We start from the raw sequence: 27,016 nt of genomic DNA, 5'->3' as shown, positions 1-27,016 counted from the left end.
CTAATATTTTATATTGAAATATGATTTCTCCCATGCCAATAATACCTGTGTTCAATCTGACTTTTTGAACTGTCCATATAAACATGTCTTGGCATTCTGCTGTCACAGTTTGCCTTTGTGGACAGCAACAGGGGCTTGTAAGCACAAGAGACCCATTTCTTCAGTGAGACTAACTTCACAAATTAGACTTGGAATGTTTTCTTTTGGATTTTCTGTTAAGTAATGTTGAGACTGCCAGTATTTTGACCTTTAAGTCAAAAGTACCATTACAGCACTCTGGAAAATAGTGCCCCCTTGGCACAACTCACCCTCATTGTTTCTTTCTATTGCTCCTACCCCATTAACAAGTTAGCTGCTTTAATAACTAGTCTACTGCTGTATAGAGCAGAATTTTGAATTCTTCTACTATTAATGTTTACCCAACAATGCAAACATGTATTTACTTGTCTTTTTTTCAATAAAAAAAAAAAGTAAAACTGTGTACTCAGTTGTTGTAATAACATCCATCCATCCATTCATTATCATTATCCGCTTACTCCTTTACAGGGTCGCGGTGAGCCGGAGCCTAACCCGGCATATACCGGGCGCAAGGCGCGACTACACCCTGGACAAGACGCCAGTCCATCACAGGGCACCACACTCACTCACTCACTCACACAGAGGGCAATTTAGAGTGACCAATCAACCTGGACAGCATGTCTTTGGACTGTGGGAGGAAACGAGTACCCAGAGAAAATCCACACGAACACGGGGAGAACATGCAAACTCCACACAGACAGTACCCTAGGCCGGATTTGAACCCTGGCGCTGTGAGGAAGCACCGCTAACCACTACGCCACCGTGCCGCCCTGTTGGAATAACATTTTCCCCAAATTTGCCAAATAGTAAAAATACAAGGATAGAAGCATTTTCTATGTTCCTATAAAATGCTTTCAATCCCCAATTCAGCTGGGAAAGCAAAATGTACTTGTTTGCCCTTATCCTTATGCAATGAACTCTGGTTTATCGGCACTAGCATACAGGTATTGGGACCGTTAGCTACTGTATAGTAGCTGGGAATGGGGCACTTGTTACAATCTCCAGCCACCTTGCTTAATATCTTGGTTTTATTGCACGTAAAACATGCGAGTGCATGTATTTGAAGATGGTTGTACCAACAGCTCCAGGGGAAACCCAATCATTATACAGCCCATGCAGAACTGGGGGGGGGGGGGGGGGGGGGGACATTTATTTAATCCAATTCTGACTGATACTATATTGAATGTTGTACAAGTCTTTGTAGTTGCCATTTAAATAACAAACGGCCTGTTATCTTGCATGTAAATTATACAGGTGTTTAAATAAAGAATTGTGGCCTTGCAGAAGGCAGATTTTAAAAAAAAAACAAAACAAACAAAAAACACACCACATTTGAGTTCTTTGTAAAACTTTATTAAAAAAAGGGAATTTCTGTCCACAGTAGTAACGACTTTGGCACCTACAGTATATTAAAAAAAAAAACACATTACACCAAATCTTAAGTTTTACATCACAGTAATAAACTGTAAACAAAGTTTTATACACAAATGCTTCGATAAAAAGGATAAATAATAAAAAAAAAAAAAAGGATTACAGGTTAAATAAGGTACAGCTTGAAAATAAATCGGTAAAAGAGAGAGAACTGTGCACATTAAGTGTCACAGTAAAAGCAGTGCGCAGGTTCTAGACAAACAGCCTTTGAGTGGAACGGGTGCTGCATTACATGGTTTCATTTAAAGAAAGTGACTCGGAACCAGTTTCAGTACAGTTTCATCAGGCAGGGCAATACAGCTTTACTGTTTCCCTGGGAGATGGGGGTGGTAAATTGACACAACTACATTTTATTAATACTACATTTAGTTATGCCAAAAATCATGTAACATTAATAGTGGACAGGCAAGCCTTAAAACAAACACAAAAAAAAACACACACAAGAAGATATTACTAGTCAGGGTGTAAAGATATTTTAATGATTCAGGTCATCCTTATATCATGGTCCCAACCACCACCATTTGGCTTGCAAATGAATAAAACAAATTAAAAAAAAATTAAAAGAAAAGAAATACCAAATGGTACCAGGAACAATTTTCCATGGAATGTTTAAAAGTCTTAAGACATTGCTTGCTTTCATTCAATTAACCCCCCCGCCACACAAAATAGAAATTAAGTGATGCTCTGAAAACCTGTGATGTGGAGAAGCCAAAAAAGAAGGTTTAAAATGTATTTTTTGGTTTAAAAAAAAAAAAAAAGCTACAGTTTTCAGGTGAAGTACTACGGCAGCATCACTGGCTTGGGACTGAGTATTCGTTAAGGCGCCCTTGCATGGCGGCTCTTCACTCTCCTGTAGGGTTGTGTGCGTCAGCGAGGAGATCTGGTCTTGTGCACTCGATGGGGCATTTCACATGCTGCAGGAGACAGATCAGGAGAAGTGAGCATTTTGGTAATTCTCAAAAAGAGAAACCCCAGGGGTTTGTTTTTGGTGTGTCCTGTGGTTAGGGAGGTGCCAGCATAGGTTTAAAAAAAAAAAAAAAAAAGCCACCACGCACGCAACCCCATACACCAACACATGGAAGAGAAAACAGTACTAATAGGAGTAGTAGTCTTAGTCAAGCTACCAAAAATGTTTCTTATTGATGCAACACCAATTACCACTGGCACCAAACCTCTCAAACACAGGACACTCCCAGCAGCCTAGACAAGACTGACTGCAAAGGTACCACACAAAATACAATTGCAATTGACCCACTCCAATTCGAACTTTAGTGTACATTTTATTTTCCCATATTAGGTACAATATACGATATAGCAACTTACGTATTTTGTAAGGATGTTGTCTCTGTATCGATCCGAGGGGTGCATGGCAGACAGGGTGGCATCCACATCAGCATTGGGTCGACGACAATTCTCACAACGCCAGCCCTACACAAGGAGAAATACATTAGCCTGAAAAATCATTTAAATAAATCTCATGCAAACACACAATGCGAATGAGTCTACATTAACTTTGTAAACTATTACTAGGAGCATTTAAAAAGCCAAGACTTTATGCTAAGATATTTACTACATCAGCTTACCTGCTGTCCACCAAAGCATGTGCAGGTGCAGATGGCTCCAAGGTACTCCTTCTGCCACTGCTGTCCAACTTTGTACATTGCCCCTTCATCGTAGCAAGTAGCGTCATCTGAAAGCATGGACATTATGCATGGGATGAGAAGACTGCAGTAGTAGTTTATACAGAACACATTCACATTGGTTTCCCCCACCCCCGAACACCATTATATACTCACTCATCTGGCTATGCATGCATTCACAATGTAACAAGTTAAAATCCTCAGCAGGCACTGCACTTAACAGTTTGCTCCCAGACCAGTGTCAACATGCACAAATTAATACCCAATTAGTGAAAACACAGTGGAAGGAATAGAGAATTCATATTCTGGTTTGCATAACATCTTAACAGTATGATCGATTCAGCCCCCTAGAGATCTACAGCACTTACGAGGTTCACACTTGAACTCTCCCTTTCCATTGCCCAAGCAGGTGCAGCTCATCATGTGGCCATTCTCAGCCTGCCGGTCCCATTTCTCACCGATTATGTAGTTGTTTCCGTTATCATGGCACCATTCTGCATTAGAGGAAGCAAGACTCCCACATCACATTCCATTCTAAAACATGGCTACTTCAATAAAAATTCATTTGGGGGGAAAAAAAAAATCCAAAACGTTGACTGGATGTATGTGTGTATATAGGTTCTTGAACATTAGCTTGAAAAAAAAGTACTGCCCCAGTGGAAACCAACAATGGAGTTATATTTTCCACTTCAGAACTAATCCTGTTCTCCCTGTGTTGGACCCAGTCTGCAGACATTAAGTTAAAGCACATGTCTGACATACCGTACAGAAACACATTTATTGCACACATGTTCCATAAGACATGCCATTACGGATTTACAACCAAAACCAGAGGCTACGACACATTAAACTGTATAGCAATATGTCACTGTGGTATATGCAATGAAAGCCATCTAGAAATTGAGAATAAACCAGGCACTCAAATAAAGCTTGCATTCCCTAAAATCAGAAATGCATAGCAGTCGTACCCATGTGATTAGAAGCATCACATACAAAGATTATGCATGTTTAATTCACATGATGATTGGTATGGATGGTGTCAAGTTGTAAAAGTTCAGCATCATTTTGTTAATGGCACGGACGATGCAAACCTTAAACTTAACATTGTGCCGTGTATGGAGGGTGAAGAGGGAGCTACTCACTAGATGAATCGCATCTGAAATGCCCGCTGCCAAAGCCTAAGCATTTACACCACAGCTTAAAGCCACTTTCTGACATGCGTTCCCACTCGGCTCCTACTTCATGGTTAGATCCAGTGAACGTGTCATAACACGTGTCTTTAGTGGATGGATGTACTCCTTCTGAAACTGGGAGAAGCCAAAACACAGGCATTGTTAAAACATTGCATTGGTTACACATTAAATTGACTCATTTTGTCAAAATCGATGGGTGTCCCTGTATACATGAAGAAAAATAAATAAAGTGTGCAGCTTTCTCTGCTCAAAAAGCTGTACATAAAAACTTTAGGGTCATTCCGATTTCATTTATTTATTACATTAACAGTATAATGCTATACCATTTGAAATAAAATGTATACACAACTTCCTAGAAGAGGAATTTGAGAGTTTATACTTTTTTTCTAAACAAAAAAAAAGAACTGCTGGTTCGTGCAAACCAGGCTCCATCGAGGGGCTATGCATGTGTCGTTCTGAACCCCCAGCTCTAAGCTTTTCAAGTTTCACTGCCTTTATGTTGGAGTGTCAGTAGATGTCCAGGAGAGGAAGGGTTGAGTGAATACATTTGGCAGTTCAGCATTGTGCTTGTGTAGCCTGTTCTTACCAGAGTTTCCCACTGTAATAAGCTCTTCAAAAACTTTTTGCTTAAGGGCTCCCTTGAGTGCCTCCACAAGGACGTTATAGGACGCCCCTGCTGTCAGACCCGTTAGAGTGGCGCTGGTGGAGGTCCCTGGCACACGTAGCTGTGAAAATAAATTGAAAGCAAAATTATTCAGAGGGTTTTCAAAAAAGTCAATAGAGTTGCGAATACTGATATTGTGCAACTATTTGAAACATGTTCATACTGCCAAATATCAGTTGTGTTTATCACAACTAAAATAAGTACCTGGGGCTTAGAGGGAGGCAGAGCACAAGACTGTCAAATCACTTCTTGCAGCACTATCCCTCACAAATTAAATTACGCATAGAAAAAAAAAACAAAAAAACCCCGAACCCCAAAACAAAAAAAACAAAACAAAAAAAAAAACACACAAATAGTTACCTGGTACATGTCTTCATTAGGACTCAGAGGGTTGCAGGAAATAAGGTATTCAGAAGCCTGCAGCAACGGCCTCCAGGAGATGATGGTTTGGGACTGTGCTTCCTGTGTGCTGTCTGTGCCATTACCTGGAATACCGAATGGAGAACCCCCAATAGCTTCATTGACCTGTACCACAGTGTGGACTGGGTGCTGGCCACCAATCCTAACCCCGCCGTCACCTTCAGGAATGTACAGGCGATGTTCTGGACTGTGAGGCACTCCTGGTGTAAGCTGCCCGTTGTTGCCAAGATTCTGGTACTCTGTGTAAATGTGTTGGCCTTGCTGTCCCAACCTTTCCTGCCCATTGGTGCCCACGAGTTGGACACCATTATCATCCTCATCGAAGCGGGTGTGTGTGGAGAAGGGGGAGTGCTCTAGAGTCTCAGGGACGTCTAGGATATCGGGCACAGGGCGCTGAGGGTTTGGTAGGATTTCCAGCGTTGGCAGCTGAGGTTCAGATTCTAGCCGAGAAATGGGGGTTAGAAGCAACAGAGCAAGCAAATTAGAAACCAGCAGTGAGCTGCATCAGCAAGCATGTTGGATTAAAAAAAAAAATCCATATAAAATATTGATGCAAGCAAAAAAAATGAAATTGCAAGCTTGCACATCAACTGTATATCTAAGCTTACAAAATTTAAGAAGTGGACTAAAGCATTTTGTAAGCTTTCAAAATAAATCTTGATACAGGTTAATGGCTTGGAAGGGCTTTTTTCAGCTTCCAAAGTAAAGCATTTTATTAATTTAAAAAAGAAAAGGCATGTGCATTTCAGTGCAATAAAACACATATGGGCTTTATAGCTGTAACATCTAGATGCTTGCAAACCAAGAGAATAAAGCTTTGAACATTTAGTGCCATATCTGGACAGTGCCAACTCGTTTCGTATAAACAGGTTTTACTGTACAATATGTAGGAAAGTCCTTACCAGTGCCATTACAGAACACACCCCAAGGCATTCATTCAACCATTGTGAATGCAAGTATTAACCAATTACAGTCTGGCTAAAAAACAACCAACAATATTTAGTGTTGTATTGAAAAAGTCTGTTTGCATCTCTAAAATTCTCACTTACGTGTTCTGGCTTTTCCCACCAGCGGCTGGCTTCTCAAAGCATTCTGTAATGCTATGATCTTGATGATGTATTCTGTTCCTGGTCTAAGGCCTAGTGAAGGACAATAAAACAATCAGTTTTGCTTCTAATATAGAACATTTTACATCGAGTCTAGATGGGGAAAACTTGACTCGTAACTGCCATTTCAATCTTTTGCCTCAATAAAATTAAAAAAAAAAAAAAAAGTAACATAATATAGAAGAATCAAAGCAGTGATTAAATACCATTAATTGTAGCCCGACTGATTCCTGCATGTGGCCGTGGAGTCAGTTCCCTGGGCGGGCCACCAGCCTCCTCGTAAGTGATGAAGTAGCCAGTGATCCTGGTGCGCGGCGGCTCCCATGTGAATGAAACTGAGCTTGGGGTTGTGGAGGTAAATCGTAGGTTTGATGGAGACTCAACTAATGGTTTAGCTGGAATAGAAATATACCGCATTGTTGTTTAAATGGAAGGAAGCAGCTGTGTTGAATGGTGTAGTTTGTCCATAATGCCACAGATGGGAAAGTCTGTATCGTTCCAATCTGTAACAATTAGATTTGAAATAGAGCCCCCCCCCCCCCCCCCAGATATCTTTGAAGTAATGCATTGTTTTTCTATATTTCATTGCATTTGTTTCATTTTGTGGCAACTCCCAAAAAGTTTATTTCAGATGATCAATGTAAAATAAGCATTTTACTAATTCAGTAGATCTAACTTGCTAAACGTTGCAGGGATCATAAACTGGATTTACATAACCAGTATGCACAAACATCACATGCATATAACAGAGTCTGAGATACATACTGGTAGTGGCAGTAAGGGTGAACGGAGCACTGCGAGCATCCCCATTCAGGGTGAAGATATGGATAGTATATTGAGTGCCTGGATTGAGACCTGTAACAAGGAAGAAATATATTTAGATTAATATATTATATTATACATATAAAAAAAAAAATATATATATATATATATAAGAAAATCAAGGTCTGGACAAGTTACAGAATTAATACAAAGCATTGTTAGCCCTGGTCTGTGGGTACCTGTGATGGTAAAGGTTCTGGCGTCAGGGCTGACCCTCTTCTGGATGGGGGACTGACCGCCAGTAGGAATTGCATCGATATGGAAGCCAGTGATGGTTTCAGTTTTGGAGCGCCATGTGAGTGTGATGCTAGCATCTGTGACATCAGAGATACGAACTCTGCGTGGGGGGCTAATGTCTGCAGAAGAGGGAGAAACATTTATAAAACTTTAAGAAGTTTACATTCAAATGTAGTTTTTGACCCAAAGTCTCTCCCCAGGTGACAAACAGTCAATTGGCTAGACCAGCTCCTACACCTACAGGAGGTTATGCAATTACTATTTTGTACCAGATTTTACCCCCCACTTCAACAATGAAATGATTACAAAAAGACACTTACTGTCAAGTGTGGTGACATCACCACGCAAGGGTCGGCTGGTCATAGAATTCTTCAGAGCATAAACATACACTTCATAACTGGTTGCAACCTATAGAATGAATAAAGCACAATCCTGAGTGGTCTTTCCTCCCCAATACATCAGTTAAATATATAAAATGGGCAAAAGACACACGTCGCTAATGAAAACCAGGTGAATGTTTACTTTAATAACTGCTCAGACTTAACAGAAAGACAAGGTTCTTAAACATGAACAAACCTACAATTCTGGTGTCGGCTATAAAGCATATTCATTCTAATTTTAGGCTGAAAGGAGTAGCAGTTACCATTAATCCAGTCACAACAGCAGTGGTCGTGTCAGGTGCAAGGTTGATCTCTTTGGTTGGTCCGCTCTTATCCTTTGGATTGACAACCAAGCGATAACCAGTGAGGTGGACATTAGGGGCCCGCCATGTGATAGCCACGCTGGATGGGGCAACCTGACTGAATGTCAGGTCAGTTGGAGAAGGTATTGCTGGAAAAAAAAGATAACATTTCTGAAATTACTTAAAAAAATTAAGCAAGTTGGTCCCTAGATCATATTTTTTTTTAAAAAAGACCAAATGCTATGGTTTAGTTTACATATTCATTAAAATAGTTCTATTAATTTAATAACATACAGAAGAACCTTTACCTGTAGACTGAGTTCCAGTGAGGGGCTGGCTTTCCAGGTCCTCATGCAGAGCGACAACACTGATGGTGTAGTCGGTACCAGGCCTCAAGCCGTGCAGCTCTGCTGTGTCCTCCTCGCCATCGGGGGCAGGGATGAGCTCTCTTACTCCATCTTCCGGGCTGGAGTAAGTCACTCTGTACCTAGACACCTGACCCTCGGGGCTTTCCCAGGAAATTTTGATGTTAGATGTATCAACATCTGTGAAAGTGAGTCCTTTAGGACGGTCAAGGCCTAATGAATAGAAAAAAAAAAAAATCAAATTCTATTTATATGCAGAGTGCTACAAGGTAACCTGGACGCCAACACTGGTGGTCCTTTACTGTAGAAGGAAGCCAGAATTGTAAAACAACTTACTGGTGACTGCAGTCTCAACTAGGGGAGCGCTCTCTCCATTCTGACCTTGGGCGTACACACTGAGCACGTACTCCACTGCTGGCATCAGCCCCACAATGGTCATTTCAGTTTGGTCTGAAACAAAAGGATGCCCAGCTTATTGTTTGTTACACAAATGCTTGAATGGTTAAAAATTATAGGCACATAGTACAAAAGACGTTGTAAAAAAAAAAAAAAAAAAAAAAAAAGTCAGGTCTTAGTTGTCTAGTAATGTCTACATACAGCTTGGTTAATGCACAGATTTTCAATTAAATAGGAAAATGCCATTTCTTACCAGGGGGTGCAATCTGCGAGACAGATTGTCCACGACCATTCTTGGGCACGCCAGTTACTCTGTAACCCGTAACAGATCCGGAAGATGGCGTCCACCTCACAGAAATGGTATTGTCCTTCACATCAGTCACCTCCATGCCAGAGGGAGAGTCCATGTCTGCAAAAACAAACAAACAAACAAACAAACAGGTACCACTGTTAGCAAGTCATGCATGTGACTTTCCAGAACATTAAACCTGTAAGAGAAACTACCAATAAACTCTATTGTTAGTAGTAGCCTGCAGTAACTTTCCAGAAAGACAATGGGTGTACATGTCTTGTTAGACGTTTCTTAAATAAAAAAATAAATAAAAAAAAAACCTGCATCGAATTGGTGTGGTCCAGAGTCAGCCTTATTGAAATACCTGTTTTGTGAGTGACCGTGATGGGCGTGCTGGAAGCTGGGCTGTCTCCTCGCCCAGTAACTGCATATACGGTCACAGTGTACTCTGTACCAGGATTCAGGTTTTCAATAGTGGCTGTGGACTGGGAGCCAGGGACAGTGAACTCTTTGACAGGACTGTGACCACCTTCAGGCATGAGTTGGGGAGAAAAAAACCAAAACAAAAAAAAACACATTTCAAAATTAGGTTTTCCCCAATACAGTAGAGTTGTTTGGCAATTGAAGCAATTGGTAGCGGCTATCAGTGCAGACAATTACACTGTACTATCACTCAAGACAGAGATACGCTTTGCTTTCCTACAACAGTAAGGAAGTCACTTTCTGGAGGTCTCTGGGCAGGACCCAAATAAGAGCAACGGGATGAGGGCACACAGCAAGTCAGGGGAAGGGTCACGCACCTGTCTCTCCATGAGTGATTCTGTAGTATCTCACAGAGACAGAGGGAGCATCCCAGCTGACTGTTAAGCTTGTCGGGGTGGAAGAAACAATTTCCAGATCAGTGGGAGCATCAGAAACTGAGGGGAAAGCAGGGATCAGTTACTGAATGTATTAAATCACATAGTGAAAAACAATTACTTGAGTATTAGCAAAAGCATGGACAAGTAAAAGAGGCACAAAAATAGACAGAAGCCCTTACTGGTAGCTTGGCGGCCGGTGAGAGGCAGACTCTCGTCGCCCCCGCTCACAGCAAAGATGTGGATGACGTACTCCGTTCCTGGGTTGAGGCCGGTCAGAGTAAAGTAGTTACGGCTAGGAGGCAGACGCTCATCCTTTGTCCTCCCACCGCTTGCCATCTGATACCTGATTCTGTACCCGGTGATGACAGCTCGGGGAGCAAGCCAGTGGACAGTGAGGGAGTTGGGGTACACATCAGAGAAATCTATGCCAGTTGGGGAATCCAGAGCTGGAGGGTGTGAAAACAGAATGAATACACCAACGAGGGGCTTTGAAAGAGGTTACCCAATTCAAACTGACCAAAAACAAATCTTTAAAATGACATCTATGTTGCACAAACTTCTATTCGAAAATGAGACAGAATGCAAAACATTTCACCCAAGGAATCAATCCAAACAGCCCGTTTAAGAGGATGAAAATATCTTCCCTGTTTATTCAGAACAACCTACCAGTTTTCTGAGTTCCAGTGAGCGGTGCGCTTTGCCGTTCCTCATACACACAGAAGACACTCACACGGTATTCAGTGTGAGGCAGAAGATCTGAAAAACAGTGAAGACTGACTAAGCACAAAAGTGTACATGCAAAGTTTACAGGATTAATTGAGGGAAAAGAAAAAACAAAAACACCTTTCATATACACTGGGGGAAAAGGCAACCAAAAAAAGGGAGCTAAATATTGGGCCATTGTCAGTTTTGATAAACAGATTATTCAAACAAGTGAAACCAGCATGCACTTGGTTATGATTTTACTAAACCAAGTCTTGCATATCACTTAGTTTGAAGGTCTTACTTCTCAGTATGATGTTGTTGCTCGTTCCGGGTACACTCTGCTCAACAGCGTCATCCTCATTCCTCACAGGAGAGTAGCGCACAGTGAATCTGGAGATATCCATCGATTCAGGGGCAGACCACATGACTTGCATGGACTCCGGACCCACAGCATTAAATTGCAGGTTGGTTGCAGGAGGAACAGCTGTGTTTTAAAAGAACATAATCCAGTAGGTTAACAGTTTATACAATAAACATGAATGCTATACCACAGAATACATTGAAATTAGCCCCAGCCATCAGATAACCAAAACAGACATTCAACGTCCTGTAGTAGATTAAGAATATAAACATATTTTTAGCAGAGGCTACAAATGGTTTAAGTTTACTTTCCAGTCCAAACTGCCCAGGGTGAAGAAATGCCCTCCTCCCTCCCTAGAAAATCAATACATTTTGCAAGGTGTGATAAAGCATGCTAGATCCCCAGCAAATGACGCTTCCACAAAACAGTCACATGGATTTCAAAATAATTCACTTAGGCATTTATAGCAAAGCACATTAACGCCACAAAAGAAAGCTGGTGAAACATTTAATGTAAACACATAAGACTGAAAAAAAAAAATTGAAGGTATTCAATTCACCAGTTTGCTGTGTCAGTGTAGTGGGCACACTCTCACCACCCTCAGTGAGAGTGATTACACTGATGTCATAATCAATCCCGGGCTCCAGTCCATACACTGTGTAGTATCCTGTAGTGGGCTCCACAAAATCTTCAAAAATGGGGACGCTTTCTCCTGCAGCCACTACCGTAATGCGGTAGCCAGTAATGGCGGTATAGTTAAGCGGGCTCCACCTCAGGCCAATGGTTGTGTCAGTAACATCGACAAAGCCGAGGTCAGTAAGCTGGGGGACTTCTAGCGGGTTTAAATAGCAGAGGCGAAAATCAGCAATGATTATGTTACAAGAACTATGGGATGTTAAGCATTTCATTAAAAGGTGACATGCTGCATTCTCAGTGTTACCATACCAATTTTAAAGCTAGCTGCTACACTGAATGCCTAAAATTTGATAGAAGTTCCTTTTGTTAAAGATGTTAATATTTACTGTACTCAACCGATTTCATCTAACCCAATTAGCACAGATTTTTAGCTTACCAAATACCTAATAAAAGGTAAGCCAGGATTTGTGTCAATTGGGGTTCTAAAACTTCATAATAAAAAGTAACACTGAATTTAAAATGCATGGATTCATACATTTAAAAACTTGCATGGTAATTCTCATAGCACAATAGCATGACAATTAAAACCACCATTAAATAAAGCACATTACTGAGTTAGTAAAATGGTATGGAATTACTGTTGCAGGAAGCACAGCATGAACTACACTGCTTTCAATTACTAGGGCAAGTAACTGAAAGTCACTTTCCCTTTCAATGGAAGCCATCTGCAGAGTGATCAGCTTTCCAAGCAGATGTCAAAAGGCAAGATAGCAAAAGTTTGATTTGTGGAAAGTTCCAGAGAACGAACCATTTCCATAAGTTATGCTATAAAAGCAGTCTCAAGTTTTTTTTTTTTTTTTTAATGTTCCATTGACTTAAAGATTTAAGCCACATGCACCAGTAAGCTTTCTGATATTGTACAGCGATAACACAAAAAAAAAAAAAAGGACGTTTTAGTAGCCGCCTTGCTCCCTACCTTGCGTTACTGTAGTAGAGACTGGCATGCTCTCCATGTCATCTTTGACAGTGTAGACGCTCACGTTGTATTCAATGCCAGGGCTCAGATTGTCCAGTGTGCAGGAGTTCTGTCCGATCTTGACAAATTCTTCCAAGGAGTTACCGTGCTGTCCACCGGTTGGGGTGCAGGTCACTCGGTAGCCAGTCGCATCTGATGAAAAAACAAAGAAATTGAACTCAGATTCAAAAGTTTAAAAAAAAAATAAGACCAAGAGGAGGAGGAGGAGGAGGAGGAGGAGGAGGAGGAGGGTGATGGAAGGTTTAATAGGACACTGCATGGCATTGGAGAATACACCAGCAATCAGTGAACTACACTTTTCAGTAAAGTAGGGAGTAAGAAGTTCTGCATTTTATCTCAATCCAACTCCCTACTTAATTGCAAAGTTTAGTTCACTGAATGCTGGTATATGATCCAATGCCATGCAGTGTCCTACTAAACCTTCCCAAATGCCACCTACTGTAAAAGCAGGTTTCATTTATTTCCTCATCCCCAGTGAACAGGAAAAGAGATTTCTCTGCAGCTTTACAGCGTGTAAAAGTGAATATATTTACCAGGAGTTTTGGCATCTGTCCAGGAGACAGTCAGCTCTCCAGTGTTTGGATTAGACTCCAGGTTCAGGTCAGTGGGAGGAGTCAGAGCTAAAAAGAAAGAGCAGAAACATTCGTTTGGAATCAAGGTTTTGGCATTTCAGCACAGGTCTGCCGCTACAGCAACAATGGACAAGAGACAAACAGAACAGAGGCAGGAGGGACAGAAATCTTCCGTCAATACATGCTTTACTGTACTGGGATCAAGGCCAAGTGTGAACTTACGTGTGACGACAGTCTTGGTGACTGGAGCTCCACGTGCCTGTCCATTCACAAGTGGCTGGATGCTGTAGGTGTACTCCACTCCAGGAGTCAGGCCAGAGATGAAGATACTACCCGACTCCGAGATCACTTCTCTGGGAGCCTCGCCTCCTTGGCTTGGTCTGACTTCCAGCTGGAAAAAAATAAAAGGGGGGGGGGGGGGTCAAGTCCAAGGTCAGACAATATAAAAAAGAAATTGAATACAGTAAGCACTGAATGCTAAATTTAATTTCCTCCCATTTCCCAAATATTAATTATATATTTTGTATATTTAAGTTTTACATGCATTTAACTTGTTCTTGCACCCAGTGGTATATGTTTTCTACAATTGGAATACCTAGGTCACTGGGTGTTCCATGCAACGCAACAATTGTCCTGTACAGCTAAAAACAAGTTTAACATATAAATTCACCAATACATTTACATTATTCTTAAACAGAAAATACCTTGAATCCTATTCTTGGCACAGGTGTCCAAGTAATGACAATGGAGGTGTCTGTCACTTCAGTGCTGTAACGTGGGGCGTTACCCATACGTTCCACTGCAAAAATGGGAACATGGGTGATTAAGTGAAAGAAAGGACTTCTAAAGCTGCCTTAAGAAAGCCAACAAAAAAACAGTTTTGAAGATCGATAATTTTGGGCAGATTCTGTTTCTTGTTGCCATTAGCCAATCCAATATTAAATCATAACCCTGCTTTTTAAACTTACTGTGGAGGGGAACTTAGCACCTCCTCGAAACATTTTGTTGCAGCCATAGCAACCAACATTCTTCCTTTACACTGTTACTTTATGAATGAGGTTGCAATTGGACAGCTTAGTTAACATTTCCAATAGTCATGGGAACTACTGCAGATTGCAGCAAGTGTTTGAATACGTACATGTACTGAAGAGTCCTGTGACTTCTGGACTTTGTTGGTTGCCTTTCACTGCGACGACTGTGACAGTGTACTGTGTATCAGGCTGCAGGTTTCTCAGAGGATAACGATTCACCTTTGGAGCCACATTGAATGGTCTGGGCTGCTCCCCAGAAATACTCAGCAGCAGTCTGTATCCAGCGATTTTAGCACGCGGAGCACCCCAAACAACAATGGCACTGCTATCTGTCACATTGACAAACTGCAGATTTGTTGGGGTATCAATTTCTATAAGGGAAAAAAATAAAATAAAGATGCAAGCACTCCCAACTCATCATTATGTGGCTATATAATGTGCTATAGTACCAGCTTTATGGCTAACTACATCACAAGGTGGCACTTGACTATTCATACAGGTGAGCAAAAAAAAATGTGCAATTAGCATTTAATTCTCTGCACGAGTGGTCTGTACACCACCAGAATTAAATGAATGGTACTCCACTATCCTGCAGGAAAACATGCCAAATACCAATGTGTTAGATGTTGGTACTGTACAAAAGCCAGAATTTCATAAATAAAAGCAGCCACATCACAAATGGATATTAAAATGTGGTTAACCTGTACAGGAAGCTGTACTTACTGGTGGTGTGATCCCCCTCCAATGGCTCACTCTCTTTGCCCCTGTGAACAGCATAGACCTGGAAGTGGTAGGTGGTGCCAGGCTGGAGGCCGGTGACCTCCGCGAAGGAGTTCCTGCCGACGGGGAGCTCCAGTTTTTCTCCGCTAGTGCCAGGGAGGTTAACTGGAAGAACAGTCACGCGGTAACCAGAGACCTCACCCTGGGGAGGGGACCACATAATGGTGATCTTCACATCTGTCACATCCACAAACTGCAGGTCAGTGGGGCATGGAACTGTGTCTGAAAGACAAAAAAAAAAAAAAAAAAATCACACCAGACTTAAGGTCACTGCAATAAAGCAGAAGTAGGTTTTTCTACCAGCAAACCACTGTCCCAGGCCCTAGTGGATGGCACATGTATTAAAGCCACAGCTTTGAGCCACTAGTTTGGACAGGCATCTTAAACCACTCCGATATGTGTTTGAGTGTGCACATTAGACAGCATGTTAATTATTGTTGTAGAGGTAAGAACAAAACCTGCATTCAAAAGTGAGGGAGGGACAATCAGTTTAACATGCAGATCAAGAAAGATTTGCAGAACAGTAAAAACAGCTTGAGAAAAATAAATAAATAAATAAATAAAAATAGAAAGAGAACCAAAAATGACCTGCAGTCTCATAACTCCAGCTGAACTGGAAACAGGTCCAATCAGATACACAAGCCAATTAAATGCAGCAGTCACGTAGCCGATGATTCTTAGCTCAAGTTAGAATACTGTTACAGCCAACAGCCCTTCACCCCCTGCATTACACACACATTTAGTTGATTTATCAACTACACAAACTCGCTTTGCATTTGAAAATCAGAAGGGGCCAGCTGGTATATTTCCAAAATCTCCTAATCTGGAGTCAATTAACATACATAAAATGTACCAGACACAATCTTGTCCCTATATGGATATACAGGCTCCCTGGAATCCCAGAACCTGAATTCTTCAGGGCATTCCACCTGGTGTTATTTCATTTCTTTTATATAAAAAAAAAGTCCTAATTACAACCACCTTTGGACCGGTTTGCAGTTACTTATTCATCAATAATGCTTGCACTTGTGATTAAGTCAGCCTGGCAAAGGACTGCCACAAAAGCACAAATATTTGTTATAATGCAACACAGCTTTTAAATGTTACAACATTTGGTGTGTCTGGCTTGGCCATTTCATTGTTCAGACTTGCTTACAATCAGCAAGTTCTGTGGTTTTAAAAAGAATTCACATTGTAAAATGCTCCAAATCCTGGTCACTACTGTAACTCGATTCAACAGGAGCTGGGTATAATGCTCGACTCTAAATCAATGCACGGTTCAAAATTCTAACAAACTTTACACTTGCAATAAAATAAAATGGAAAGCCCCAAGTAACTAGTAGCACTAGACAGCATTGCCATTTTGTTTTATTATTTCACCACAATTAATCTGTTGCAAGTTACTCATTTGAACCATGTATGCACACTCAATATTGCAATAGACTCCTGCAGATCGTTACCTGGCTGTGGATCTCCAGCAGTGGTCTGCTGAACAACGAGCGGAATGCTCTCCTGGTTCTCTTCCACTGCGTAGATGCTGATGTTGTATTCAATGCCAGGTAGGAGGTCGCTCAGGGTGACAGAGGTGGCTGTATCAGGAAGGGTAAGTTCAGTGCTTTCTCCTTCCAAAGAGGGGGTGTAGACCACACGGTAACCTTAGGGATTCAAGATGACATGTTTAGCATGATCAGTTAATGATTTAAAAAAAAGTTCACCTTTCAATTCCCCTCTGTACAGTTAACAGATCTAAGAGCACAGATTACCTGTAATAGGAGCTGCAGGTCTGGACCACTTGATGACAATAGAGGTTTCTCCTACTTCACCCACGTTATAGTTAGTTGGTGCATCAGGAGCTGAAGAAATATGTATATATTTTAGTCAGTCAACGCTGATTTTCCGTAATGCATCGAAGAACCCTCAAGTACGATAGGGACTTACCGGTTGTCTGGGACGTGGTAAGAATAAGGTTCTGTTCTCCTTCCTCCGAGACTTCGTAGACATTGACAGTGTACTTGCGACCGGGGAGCAGGTCAGGGATGCTGACGGATGTTGCACTATTTGGAAGGTCTTAAATGTAAAGTGCTTCATTAGTACAGGGCAATGTTTCATATATATATATGTACAGAGGCCTTACAGTATTTGGCCACTAGATGGCACCGTCAAGGAAACGCCAAATCAAAGCAAACTTTAGCTGGGATTTTCAGAATTCTCTACTTCCCCCACCTGTTCCAATTGTTTTTGTGAACGCTAAAATGTCTCACCAAGAACCAGAGGCTTGGATCCTTCTTCACTGAGCTCATACTCAACCCTGAAACCAGACACCGTGTCCGAAGCAGAAACCCAAGAGACCACAAAGCTATTGGAGGTAATCTCAGTCACAGATTCAGAAGTGTCCACCACAGGAGGGGGCTGGGTAGTCTCTCCTTCAGATGTGGGCACTGCAGGGGATTTAAAAAGACTTTAATACACAGTCCTATATCAAACAGCAGGATTATTTTCACAAAAAAAAAAAAAAAAAAAAAAAAACCAGAAGAGATAAAACCAGAAATACAAGTCAACTAAGCAAATGTTTCAGCTAATGCTTTCAATCAGTAAATGTACGACAGACTGAAACAAAGGTCTGCTTGACTTAGTTTTATGGTCTTACCTCAATTTATGATTGTGTCTGAAGTTATGGATGCATAGATTAATGCTTGCAGATAGAAAGCCTGAGGATATTCCAGCTTCTGTCTAGACAGGAATCAAGACTGACAGTACTTACAAAATCCACTTGTTGTTGTGAAGTCAAAACGAGTGACCTCTCTCTGTCCAAAACGCAGGATGCTAATCAGCTGCCCCTCATAGGTGATGTCTGGCTGGAGGCCAGCGATAGTGTAGGAATTCAGGTGGCCAGGAACAGTGACCTCCATCCACTGAATATGGGTATTTTTCTAAGAGGGGTAAAAAAAAAAAAAAAAAAAAGCTTTTAAAAAGAATCTTAACCATTAAGAAATCAGGCAAGACTGAAAAGCCTATTTAACAAATGCTGCTTTTTTTTTTTTTACACACACATATATATATATATAAAATACATTAGTATGAGCAAATAGTATTTTCATGTTTAGTGGAGTAAAAAGCCTACACCCTACCCATATGTTTTATAGTCACCTCAGTTTCCTGAAACTATTCATTCATAGGTTTTTAGCATATCTATATAGATATCCATCTATATAAATGGAGATGCTTCTACAGTACAAGAGGGATTATTTATTTTTTTATTTACATAGATGGTGACCAATGTTGTTCTTGGCATTAACCTTGTTGGCTTTCTCTTCTGGAAACTATGGCTGTTGGGAGTGTCTGGAAAGATGCAGTTATTTAAGAACATGAAATACAAATGTTTGCTTTAAAAATCAAACCAGTGTTGTCCAACACAACAAAAATAAATAAATAAATTTTAGAAACATTTGGTTGTTTGACTAAGGGCCTTACATTTGAAAACAAAAAAAAACACCAATTACACCAGGTCAATGTCTGTACAGTAGGTTCTCCAGGTTTTGCATTCATGCTACAGTAAAAAGGGCAGAGGGGATTTTTTGGTAATCTAGGTGGACAAAGTTCAAAAGATCAAAGCAGGTTTGCAAGAACAAAAACCAGTAAATGTTTAAAGTGTCCCTGGCGGGTGGTGGGCACATGCTTCAAGAGATTTTAGTTAAATCCAGTTTCAAAAGGAACCAAGTTTACTAAATATTCTAAAACAGTCAAGTCACTGTAACCTGGTGGCTTACTTACCGGCCTCCACTTCAGGATGTACTTGGCAATATGAGCAGACTGGGGTGCGTTCCACTGGATGGGATGAGAGTCGGGCTGGTTTCCAGACTCAGTAATGATAACCTGAACTGGTCGACGTCCTCCTGAAAGAGAAGTTACTGGCATTAAAATAAAAATAATAATAACTTTACATTTCAGCAAGGCACTTTAGAATACCTTTCAGGTGTCAAAACACTGACCGAAACCAGAACCAATCTGTTTGAGTATAAAAGAGGGAGTCTCAGTAATACTACCAATTAAGAGTAAAATGTGTACACACACTATTTTCTTTAAAAACCTACATGGACCATTTTGAGAATGCATATTCTCTCTTCCCCAGTGAAGCAGCAAAAAACGACAAACCACCACACACCAGACTTCACACAGCCATGCCAGATTTTTCTGTTCTCTTTCCTGCAGCAAGGAACAGCTGCTGAGCAGGTTTAGGTACAGGCATTTTGTACACATGCAATTTTAATTTCCCTCATTAATTGTGCAGCACAAGTGATGCAAAAATAGTTTAAAAAAGACAAACATCAAGTCAGCATTAGCCACTTAAGAGGAGTGCTCAAATTGTTGCTTAGGAGTATCTCCACTTGGCGATGCTGCATAAAAATGACTAGTCACAATGGTAGAAAAAAAAGCTCTTAGACAATAGATAAAGTACAGCCAAAAATGCACAGCTTGAAGTCTCACGAATCTCCATTACTCACAACACTGGGTTGGTCAATTTAAAATAAACCAATACCCTATGTGCCTAAACGTTGCCTTGTTAGTCATTTACCAAATACATAAAAAGCCCACTGCATAGTATACAGAACTTACCACATACCAGTATATAAACAGTCTATTCCCTCCTCCTTATCTGTTCCAAATTCTTAATTAAACTTAATGGGATCATTGGCAGGGTAGTTGCCCTTTCCTTGGCATGTTTGACACAGCATTATGTAATGCTTGTATGTAATCCGATTAAAACAAAGCATTTAACTGTTCTTTAGCTGAATTTAAAAAGAGTACAGTTAAAGAACACAGGTTTATATATTTATTTTCCACCTCTAGAGCCAATTACATAGCAATGGGAATTGAAAAATGTAGAAGGTATAGCACCCTACCCCCCCCCCCCCAATATAATTAGAGATTTAATTCCAGGGCACTATTCTGTTTAATTACACGTTATCACATGAATGTGTGAGGAGAGAAATAGTTCCAACACCTGAATGTGAATTCAGGCAGAACACTGCAGCCAGGAAGCAAACATGTTATATGAACGTCTCCTGCTGCTATTAAAGGAAAACAGAATGCTTCAGGGACCACCCCCACCCCTCCCCATATCTGGGACACAGCAATTTGACCACTGCCTTGACAGAGGCACACTTCAAAGCACACAGCTGCACAGACCTCCGGACAGGCCTACCTGGGTGTGCCTGTGTCGGCTCACAGCTCAGCTCTCCAATGCCGTTTCCATAGCAGTAGCAATGGTACCGGATACCGTGGATCACCTTGTCCCAGGACTCGCCAATCTGGTAAAATGCACGAGTCTCAGGTTCTTGGCACTGGTCTAAAACGATTGAAAAAGGTAAAATGCATAAGCTTTTACTACACATGCTAATCATTTAAAATTCCATTGTCCTTCGCAGGCACCGCATATTGCTTCAAGCTCAGCTCATTTAGGCACATTACAATTACATTTTACTTTTGTACTGATCGGTACAAGCTGGAAACTATGAACGAACACTGGTTGTGAAACGTAAACAAGCCCTTGCTTAAAACCGTACTGTTGACAATAAATAATTAACAATCAAGTTATTTTTGCAACCTAAACACTTACAAGATGAGCATATTAGAATAATTTGCTGGTCAGTCAGTTGTCTAAAACAGTGCAGGGATGCTAGCTGATCACTTACGCCTCTCAGAAATGGCTATATTTATACAGAGACCGGTCAGATCACACATCAACATTTACTGTGTTTGGGCACAGGCAAGAGATCACTTTATTCTGGCTAATTGAACAGACACCCCACATAGAGGATACGTCTTAATTCAAATTAGAGTTGAGTCACAATACGGGCTTTGCCTCTCTAAATTACTGTAAAAAGCTTACAACATACCAATAGCATCACACTTCCATCTGCCACGGCCCTGCCCATAGCAAGTGCAGTTCATCATGTATCCTTCATCATGGCGCTTAGTGAAAGTCTGGTTAACCTCGTAGGTCAAGCCATCGACAATGCACTGATCTGTACCAAGAAAGAAGATCAAAATTACCTATACTGAATCCTGGGAATCATTTTGTGCCTTTGTAAATGCAGGACACCAAACAATTTAGCATGGTTCATTTGCAAAGCAAACTTAATCAAACATATCTAGCATGAACATTAGTTTCTTAAAATGGCCAATATTTAAATTCAGTGAAATGGATGTAGACCTTTCAGCTGTGAGTATGCCAAGCAGCTCCACTCTCCACGACCATTTCCAACACACGTGCACCTCATCATGTGACCTAGTACATCATGGCGCTTGTCCCACTGATCACCAACACGGTACATCACACTGTCACTGGTGGTACAGACTTCTTCATGAGCTAGGAAGAACAGAGAAAGTCAATTACTCTAGGATTGTTATAAAATGTCATCTTCTCCAGAAGCCCAAAGGGAAAACCCAGTATTAAAGAGTTCAAGTGCTAGAGACTGATACATATGGACGCAAGCCAAACACTGACAGCCAGCCAGACTTCCAATGTTTTAGAGAGCTTTGTGCGTGTGTACATTGTCCTCAAGCCAGATTTTCAAGAGCCCCTTTGGTCACAGAAGTGAATGCTGTCCAGCTGTAAGAGATCTAAAATGTATTGCTGATCCAACATGTTCAAGTGTGTTAGTCTATAGAACTCTAACCCTCCTCCCCTCCCAGACTGAAATTGACCCCCTGCAGCTTCCTAACCAATCCAATTTGCATCACAGTAAATAGGCAACCCCCTGCTTTCATTAACTGAATGCAGGGTTTCTTAGTAGGAAGTATCTAGCACGTAGATAGTAGTAGGTTGCCTAGTCTGTAGAATTCCTGGACACTCTTACCAGCCATTGGGCAGAATCCAAATTTCTGTTCGCCGTCATAGTTAGCAGTGGTCCCACACCATTTCATCCCATCCCGCCTGCCGTCCGAGGTGCAGTCAGTGTAATTTCGCCCGTTGTACAAATAAGGCAAGTGGCACAAAGCGCCATTTGAGTTGCCACCTCGGGTGGTAACCAGTACTGTCATTAAAAAGGGGACAAAAGGATGGGAAATAAAGGGTTATGGTCTATAAAACATCAGGGAAATCAAAGATCAGGAAGCAAGGACAAAAGCCATTTGAAAATGCTTTATACAAAGACAAAAACAAAACAGTTACGAAATAAAGTTAAATGGCAGCTTACTTTGTTAGGATTGTTTATAAGATTTTAAACCTTTAAAACATTAAGATACAATTTGATTATCCTTAGTGGACAAAAGGCAGATATGTTTTTCAAAAACATAAATTGCAATTAAGGGAGGGGGAATATGGAATATAACAAGTATACCACAAGTTTAATAGTGTTGACTTTCAATGAGCACAATAGTGTTTTCACCTGCACATTAACCTTTAGGACTCAAATGAAACGGACCAGACAACTCACCATTCTTTTCTGTGCAGAAGGAGTATTTATGGTCCTGTTCAAAGTCAGAGGAGGTGCTGCACCACAGCTGTCCATCGTTTCGCCCTTCCGAAGTGCAGGAGTAGTAGGTCTTTCCCATAAAGACAAATGGGAAGACACAGGGCTGGCCATCAGAATTGCCACCATACACCTGGGATGCAGCTTTATGAAGAAAAATACATTTGAGTCATTAGTGACACATACAAATCCATGTATACACATTAGGGGTACTTTTCAGTCAATACACAGTTACATTTTCAGCTGGTTTCGTAGAGTCAAGTTAACAGTAAGTTTGGTCCGTCTTACTTAAATTAAAAGTTAGATTACCGATGACCAGGGTCTGTGAAACCAGCAGTGCACGATCAATAGATGCAGGTATCATCTACACATTGCTTGTCAGCCTGTCTAATTGGAGAAATCCACAAGTTCTTTAGAAAAATACTCACTCATCTCTTCACAGCTGATGCCATTGCCTAGACACGTGCACAACATCTGTTTGCTGCCTTGGGTCTTGATCCACTGCATCCCCTCAAAGTACGAAACTCCAGAGTCCGTTACACAGCTCCCCTCTGTTGGGGGTTGAGGCTGGGGTTGGGGCTGGTACACGGCAGTCTGAACATTAGTAACCACACGGGAACCGGTACCTTTAAAAACACGCAAAAAAAAAAAATTATATGAACTAAAACTACTCGACAGTAACAGTGTTAAAAGTATTCAAACTGCAATAGGTTTAGTTACCAAGTCCTGTAGTATGGAGAGATCCATGTCTTTCACATTTCCATTCTCCTCGCCCATTGCCAGTACAGATACATTGCAGTACATTGCCCCTAGCATCAGGCTTGGTCCAGGTATCTCCAATTCTGTATGAGGTCTTAGTATCTTGGTCGTTGCACCGGTCTGCAGAAACAGAATGAATGAATCTTCATATGTGAAATAACTACTGTATGACCGAGGATACTGAAGAATCACAAGCATTACGGCAAGCCTTTCCTATTGCCAATCGCAAAGGTCCAAAGCCCCAAATGATTAAAAATCGGGGGAGGGGGGGGGGGGGGTCATTTTCTACCAATTAGCAACAAACCATTCATTTCAAGCACTTACTTCTGGACGTGCATGTAATGCGTCCACTGCCTTCACCCAAACAGGTACAATCTACCATCATCCAGCCCTGGTAGGGTTTCTCCCAGGTCTCTCCAACAACATAGGAGGTGCCAGCAGTATTATCATAACATCTTTCAGCTGGGGAAAGACAGCATTTCATTGCAGTGATTAGTTCTTAAGTACCCTAAATGCAGCTTTGATTGGTTCATGATTCGCAGAGATATGCTTTGTCCATAGTACTTCAGACAATAATATCCCCATTATGGAACAATGGATTACTTCAGCTGCAGTCCAACAGTTTAACAAAGCACCATAATGTTAATGTATATAAAAAAATAAAATAATAAAAAAAAAAAAAACACACCACACCACAAGTCTTCAGTTACTTACATACTGGTTTGCAGGTCCATTCACCTTTCCCATTACCAAGGCACACACATTCAAGCATGTAGCTGCCGGTATCATGGGGCCTGCGCCAGGTATCTCCGATCTTATAGGACTGCCCACCTTCATGACAGCGGTCTATTAAAGGAGGGAATACATGTATCATCTGCAAAGCCATTGTTCAAAAAACACAATGCAATCAGTACAAACAAAACTTAACACAATAAGCACCCCTTCATTTTAAACTTACTTGCAATTGTACAGCTAATTTTCCCTTTGTTAGCCCCAATACAGGTACAATCCCAGATCATCCCATCCTTTGGTCGCTCATACGTTTGCCCAACACGATATGACTGTTCATTGTGTTTGTCATAGCAAGTCTCTTCAGCTGCAGAAGAAAATAGTATGGAGAATGCATATTTCAAATGTGGTTGCGTAAATAGGAGTTACTGTATTACTGCAGAGATTTAGACAATAATCATCTTCCAAAGACCAGTCCCTTGTACTCTGGACGACCCCAGCTACCAATTATTTGGTAGGACAACAGTCTATCCGAGTTACTGATCCATGTACACAATGTGTTTAGATCGGTTTTGCTATACAAGTCACAAATTAGAAAAATAATGCCATTCACCTTCATGCTTGCTTTCACAGTTTATTCCTCGAGCACCTAGACAGGTACAGACCAAAGTAGTGCCTAGGTATGCGCGTTCCCATTGCTGGCCAATTTGGTAAGTTCTGTCATTTTCACGGCAGCCATCTAGGAGCGAAGAAACGTTTGAATTATGCTTCACTTAAACTTTTGATAAAAAAATATATATACACAATACACTTTAATACTGTTCTTTAACCCTTACATGCATGACATATTGAAGATTGCTGAAATATGGACTTTAAAAAAATCTCACTCTTAGCACTTCAGACCGCAAGGTCAGGAACACATTATGAAAAAAAAAAAAAAAAAAAAAAGTAATGTTTAGTTTCACTGGAGCCGGGTCATAAAGTTTGGCTGTATAACGTGGATCAGGCTCGGATCCCACTCACCCAATACAGTGCTGTACGCACCCTAGCAAGGCAAATTGACCAATGAAAATTAACTTAACGTCAACGTCATTCATGCTGTATTTCAAACTTATTTTTTATTGTCATCAAAAGTGCATACTATACTAAAGAAAAGAAATGAAGACAGGACACTAAAAATCCATCGTAGCTTTAAAAAAAAAAATACAGCCCCTGAGCCAGAGACTGGAACTTTTACCCGCCGAGTCACCCGCTGAGCAGAAGGCCAAGATTAACAACAATGAACTTCTGCAGATTAAGCTGTTAAAATACGTCTGTTGTATTATGTTCCATTATTACTGTGGTTACACTGTGCAGTTATCAGTGAAGTTATGTGCAACAATGCAAGTAATTGTCATGAGTGCGTTTAAACATTTTAGTTGTAACGTAGGTAGTTTTTGTTAATGCTTTGATACCGTTCCGTATCCATAAAAAAATAAATAAAAATAACTGCATTTATGTGCGATTCCTAAAGATTCTTTCGCAGTCGATTCGGTTTAAATAAAGTAACTTGGTGGTTCTCTTAACTGTTTAAATTGTGTACTACAGATGCATCAAGGCTCCTTCCCTGGAAATTTGACAAATCGCACCCTGCGACTTGAGGCTAGTGCATCCTGCATATGTCCCCATAGACTGGCATGAAAGGATTAAACTACGTTACAATAATAAACACAACACAAGGTTTACAGCACCCATACTTTCACAGCTGCAAAAGTAAAAAAACAAACACATGCACCCCACAACGTGATACTATTAAATTTTGCATTTTTAAAAGTTAACAGTATAGACTTTAATATTAAATACTCCCAACACGGATAACGTATACTCAACTTCATTAAAAAAAAAAAAAAACGATGTTACACACTGCGTTTAACTTTTAAAACAACAGCAGCACATATATTTAAATAATATGCCTCCATGTTGTTTGGGTGCATTTTTCATGGTACCTACTTATTTTCTTTAAAAAGGCAGTTAATCTTATGATTTTTCAAAATGTAATTAATAATTAATTCAAACAAACTAATCTATATTTTAAAGCTGGACAGAGCGAGAGAACAAACACACACCAACATGTACCGTACTCACTCTGGTTATAAGACGCTCCATCGATCGGATTTACTTGATGCTGCGCCTGTCTTCTGCTTTTGCCTGCATGTTGTGGCATACAGTGCACAGCGCTGCCTAGGCAAAGCGCAACCAGCAACCCCGTCCAAGGGTTACTGGTCATGTTTATGCTTCAAGGGGGTCAACAAATATTATATTTAAAAATAAAATGTGTACGGCTCCTTTCTGCAAATGTTCTTTCGAATGAGAAGAACACTGCGCTGGGTTTAATCCTGGAGGCAACTAACTTTCCTGTCCTTTTCAAATCAAATTGTTCTCTTGGCTCTTCTCCCTTCTTGACTTTGCTTGAGCCTCCAGCCCCTTCCAATGGCAGATTTACTTTCCTGGCGAGGTTTATATGCACAGAGACACGAAAAAGAGGAGGGTCTACCTACCCTAACTGGAAACAGACGTCATTGTGGTCGGTTATTCATTTTTTTGCAAACAAAGTTTTGGGACATGAAAAAAAAAACAAATTCTGTACAGCTAAAAAAAGGTGATGTTTATTTTGGTTGCACAGTTAAGGTAGGCTACCGAACAAACAAACAAACATTTCCAACCTGTATTGGTTGCTTTTGGGAATTTGTTCAAAGGCTATTTACCT

At 40.8% G+C, this 27,016-nt stretch overlaps 1 protein-coding gene across 3 annotated transcripts; it reads right to left on the bottom strand.

Moving 5' to 3' along the window:
* Nucleotides 1-1,415: 1,415 nt before the first annotated feature.
* Nucleotides 1,416-27,016, bottom strand: LOC117409768 (fibronectin-like). Of its 3 annotated transcripts, none has more exons than XM_034016027.3 (46): nucleotides 26,395-27,016; nucleotides 24,884-25,009; nucleotides 24,500-24,637; nucleotides 24,256-24,387; nucleotides 23,866-24,003; nucleotides 23,503-23,661; nucleotides 23,211-23,408; nucleotides 22,747-22,926; nucleotides 22,168-22,344; nucleotides 21,522-21,677; nucleotides 21,205-21,333; nucleotides 20,511-20,654; nucleotides 19,079-19,200; nucleotides 18,069-18,237; nucleotides 17,569-17,745; nucleotides 17,246-17,374; nucleotides 17,071-17,160; nucleotides 16,768-16,962; nucleotides 15,251-15,529; nucleotides 14,635-14,898; nucleotides 14,201-14,295; nucleotides 13,719-13,887; nucleotides 13,458-13,544; nucleotides 12,865-13,056; nucleotides 11,812-12,084; nucleotides 11,193-11,375; nucleotides 10,853-10,942; nucleotides 10,366-10,632; nucleotides 10,127-10,243; nucleotides 9,691-9,855; nucleotides 9,288-9,443; nucleotides 8,975-9,088; nucleotides 8,582-8,851; nucleotides 8,235-8,422; nucleotides 7,912-7,999; nucleotides 7,534-7,710; nucleotides 7,298-7,387; nucleotides 6,739-6,927; nucleotides 6,476-6,565; nucleotides 5,367-5,866; nucleotides 4,929-5,067; nucleotides 4,292-4,456; nucleotides 3,518-3,643; nucleotides 3,093-3,199; nucleotides 2,833-2,937; nucleotides 1,416-2,423 (listed from the first exon to the last, which is right to left on the bottom strand). In XM_034016027.3, the coding sequence occupies exons 1-46, from the start codon at nucleotides 26,534-26,536 to the stop codon at nucleotides 2,352-2,354; spliced, it is 7,458 nt and encodes a 2,485-aa protein (XP_033871918.3). In that variant the 5' UTR covers nucleotides 26,537-27,016; the 3' UTR covers nucleotides 1,416-2,351. The 3 variants fall into 3 exon arrangements, with proteins under 3 accessions (XP_033871918.3, XP_033871935.3, XP_033871926.3); XM_034016044.3 differs by having other exon boundaries at nucleotides 5,367-5,491; XM_034016035.3 differs by lacking the exon at nucleotides 11,812-12,084 and having other exon boundaries at nucleotides 26,395-27,015.

This window comes from Acipenser ruthenus, chromosome 10 (assembly GCF_902713425.1).
Source record: "Acipenser ruthenus chromosome 10, fAciRut3.2 maternal haplotype, whole genome shotgun sequence".
In the NCBI taxonomy this organism is placed as follows: domain Eukaryota; kingdom Metazoa; phylum Chordata; class Actinopteri; order Acipenseriformes; family Acipenseridae; genus Acipenser; species Acipenser ruthenus.
This window is presented reverse-complemented; position numbering and strand designations above follow the sequence as displayed.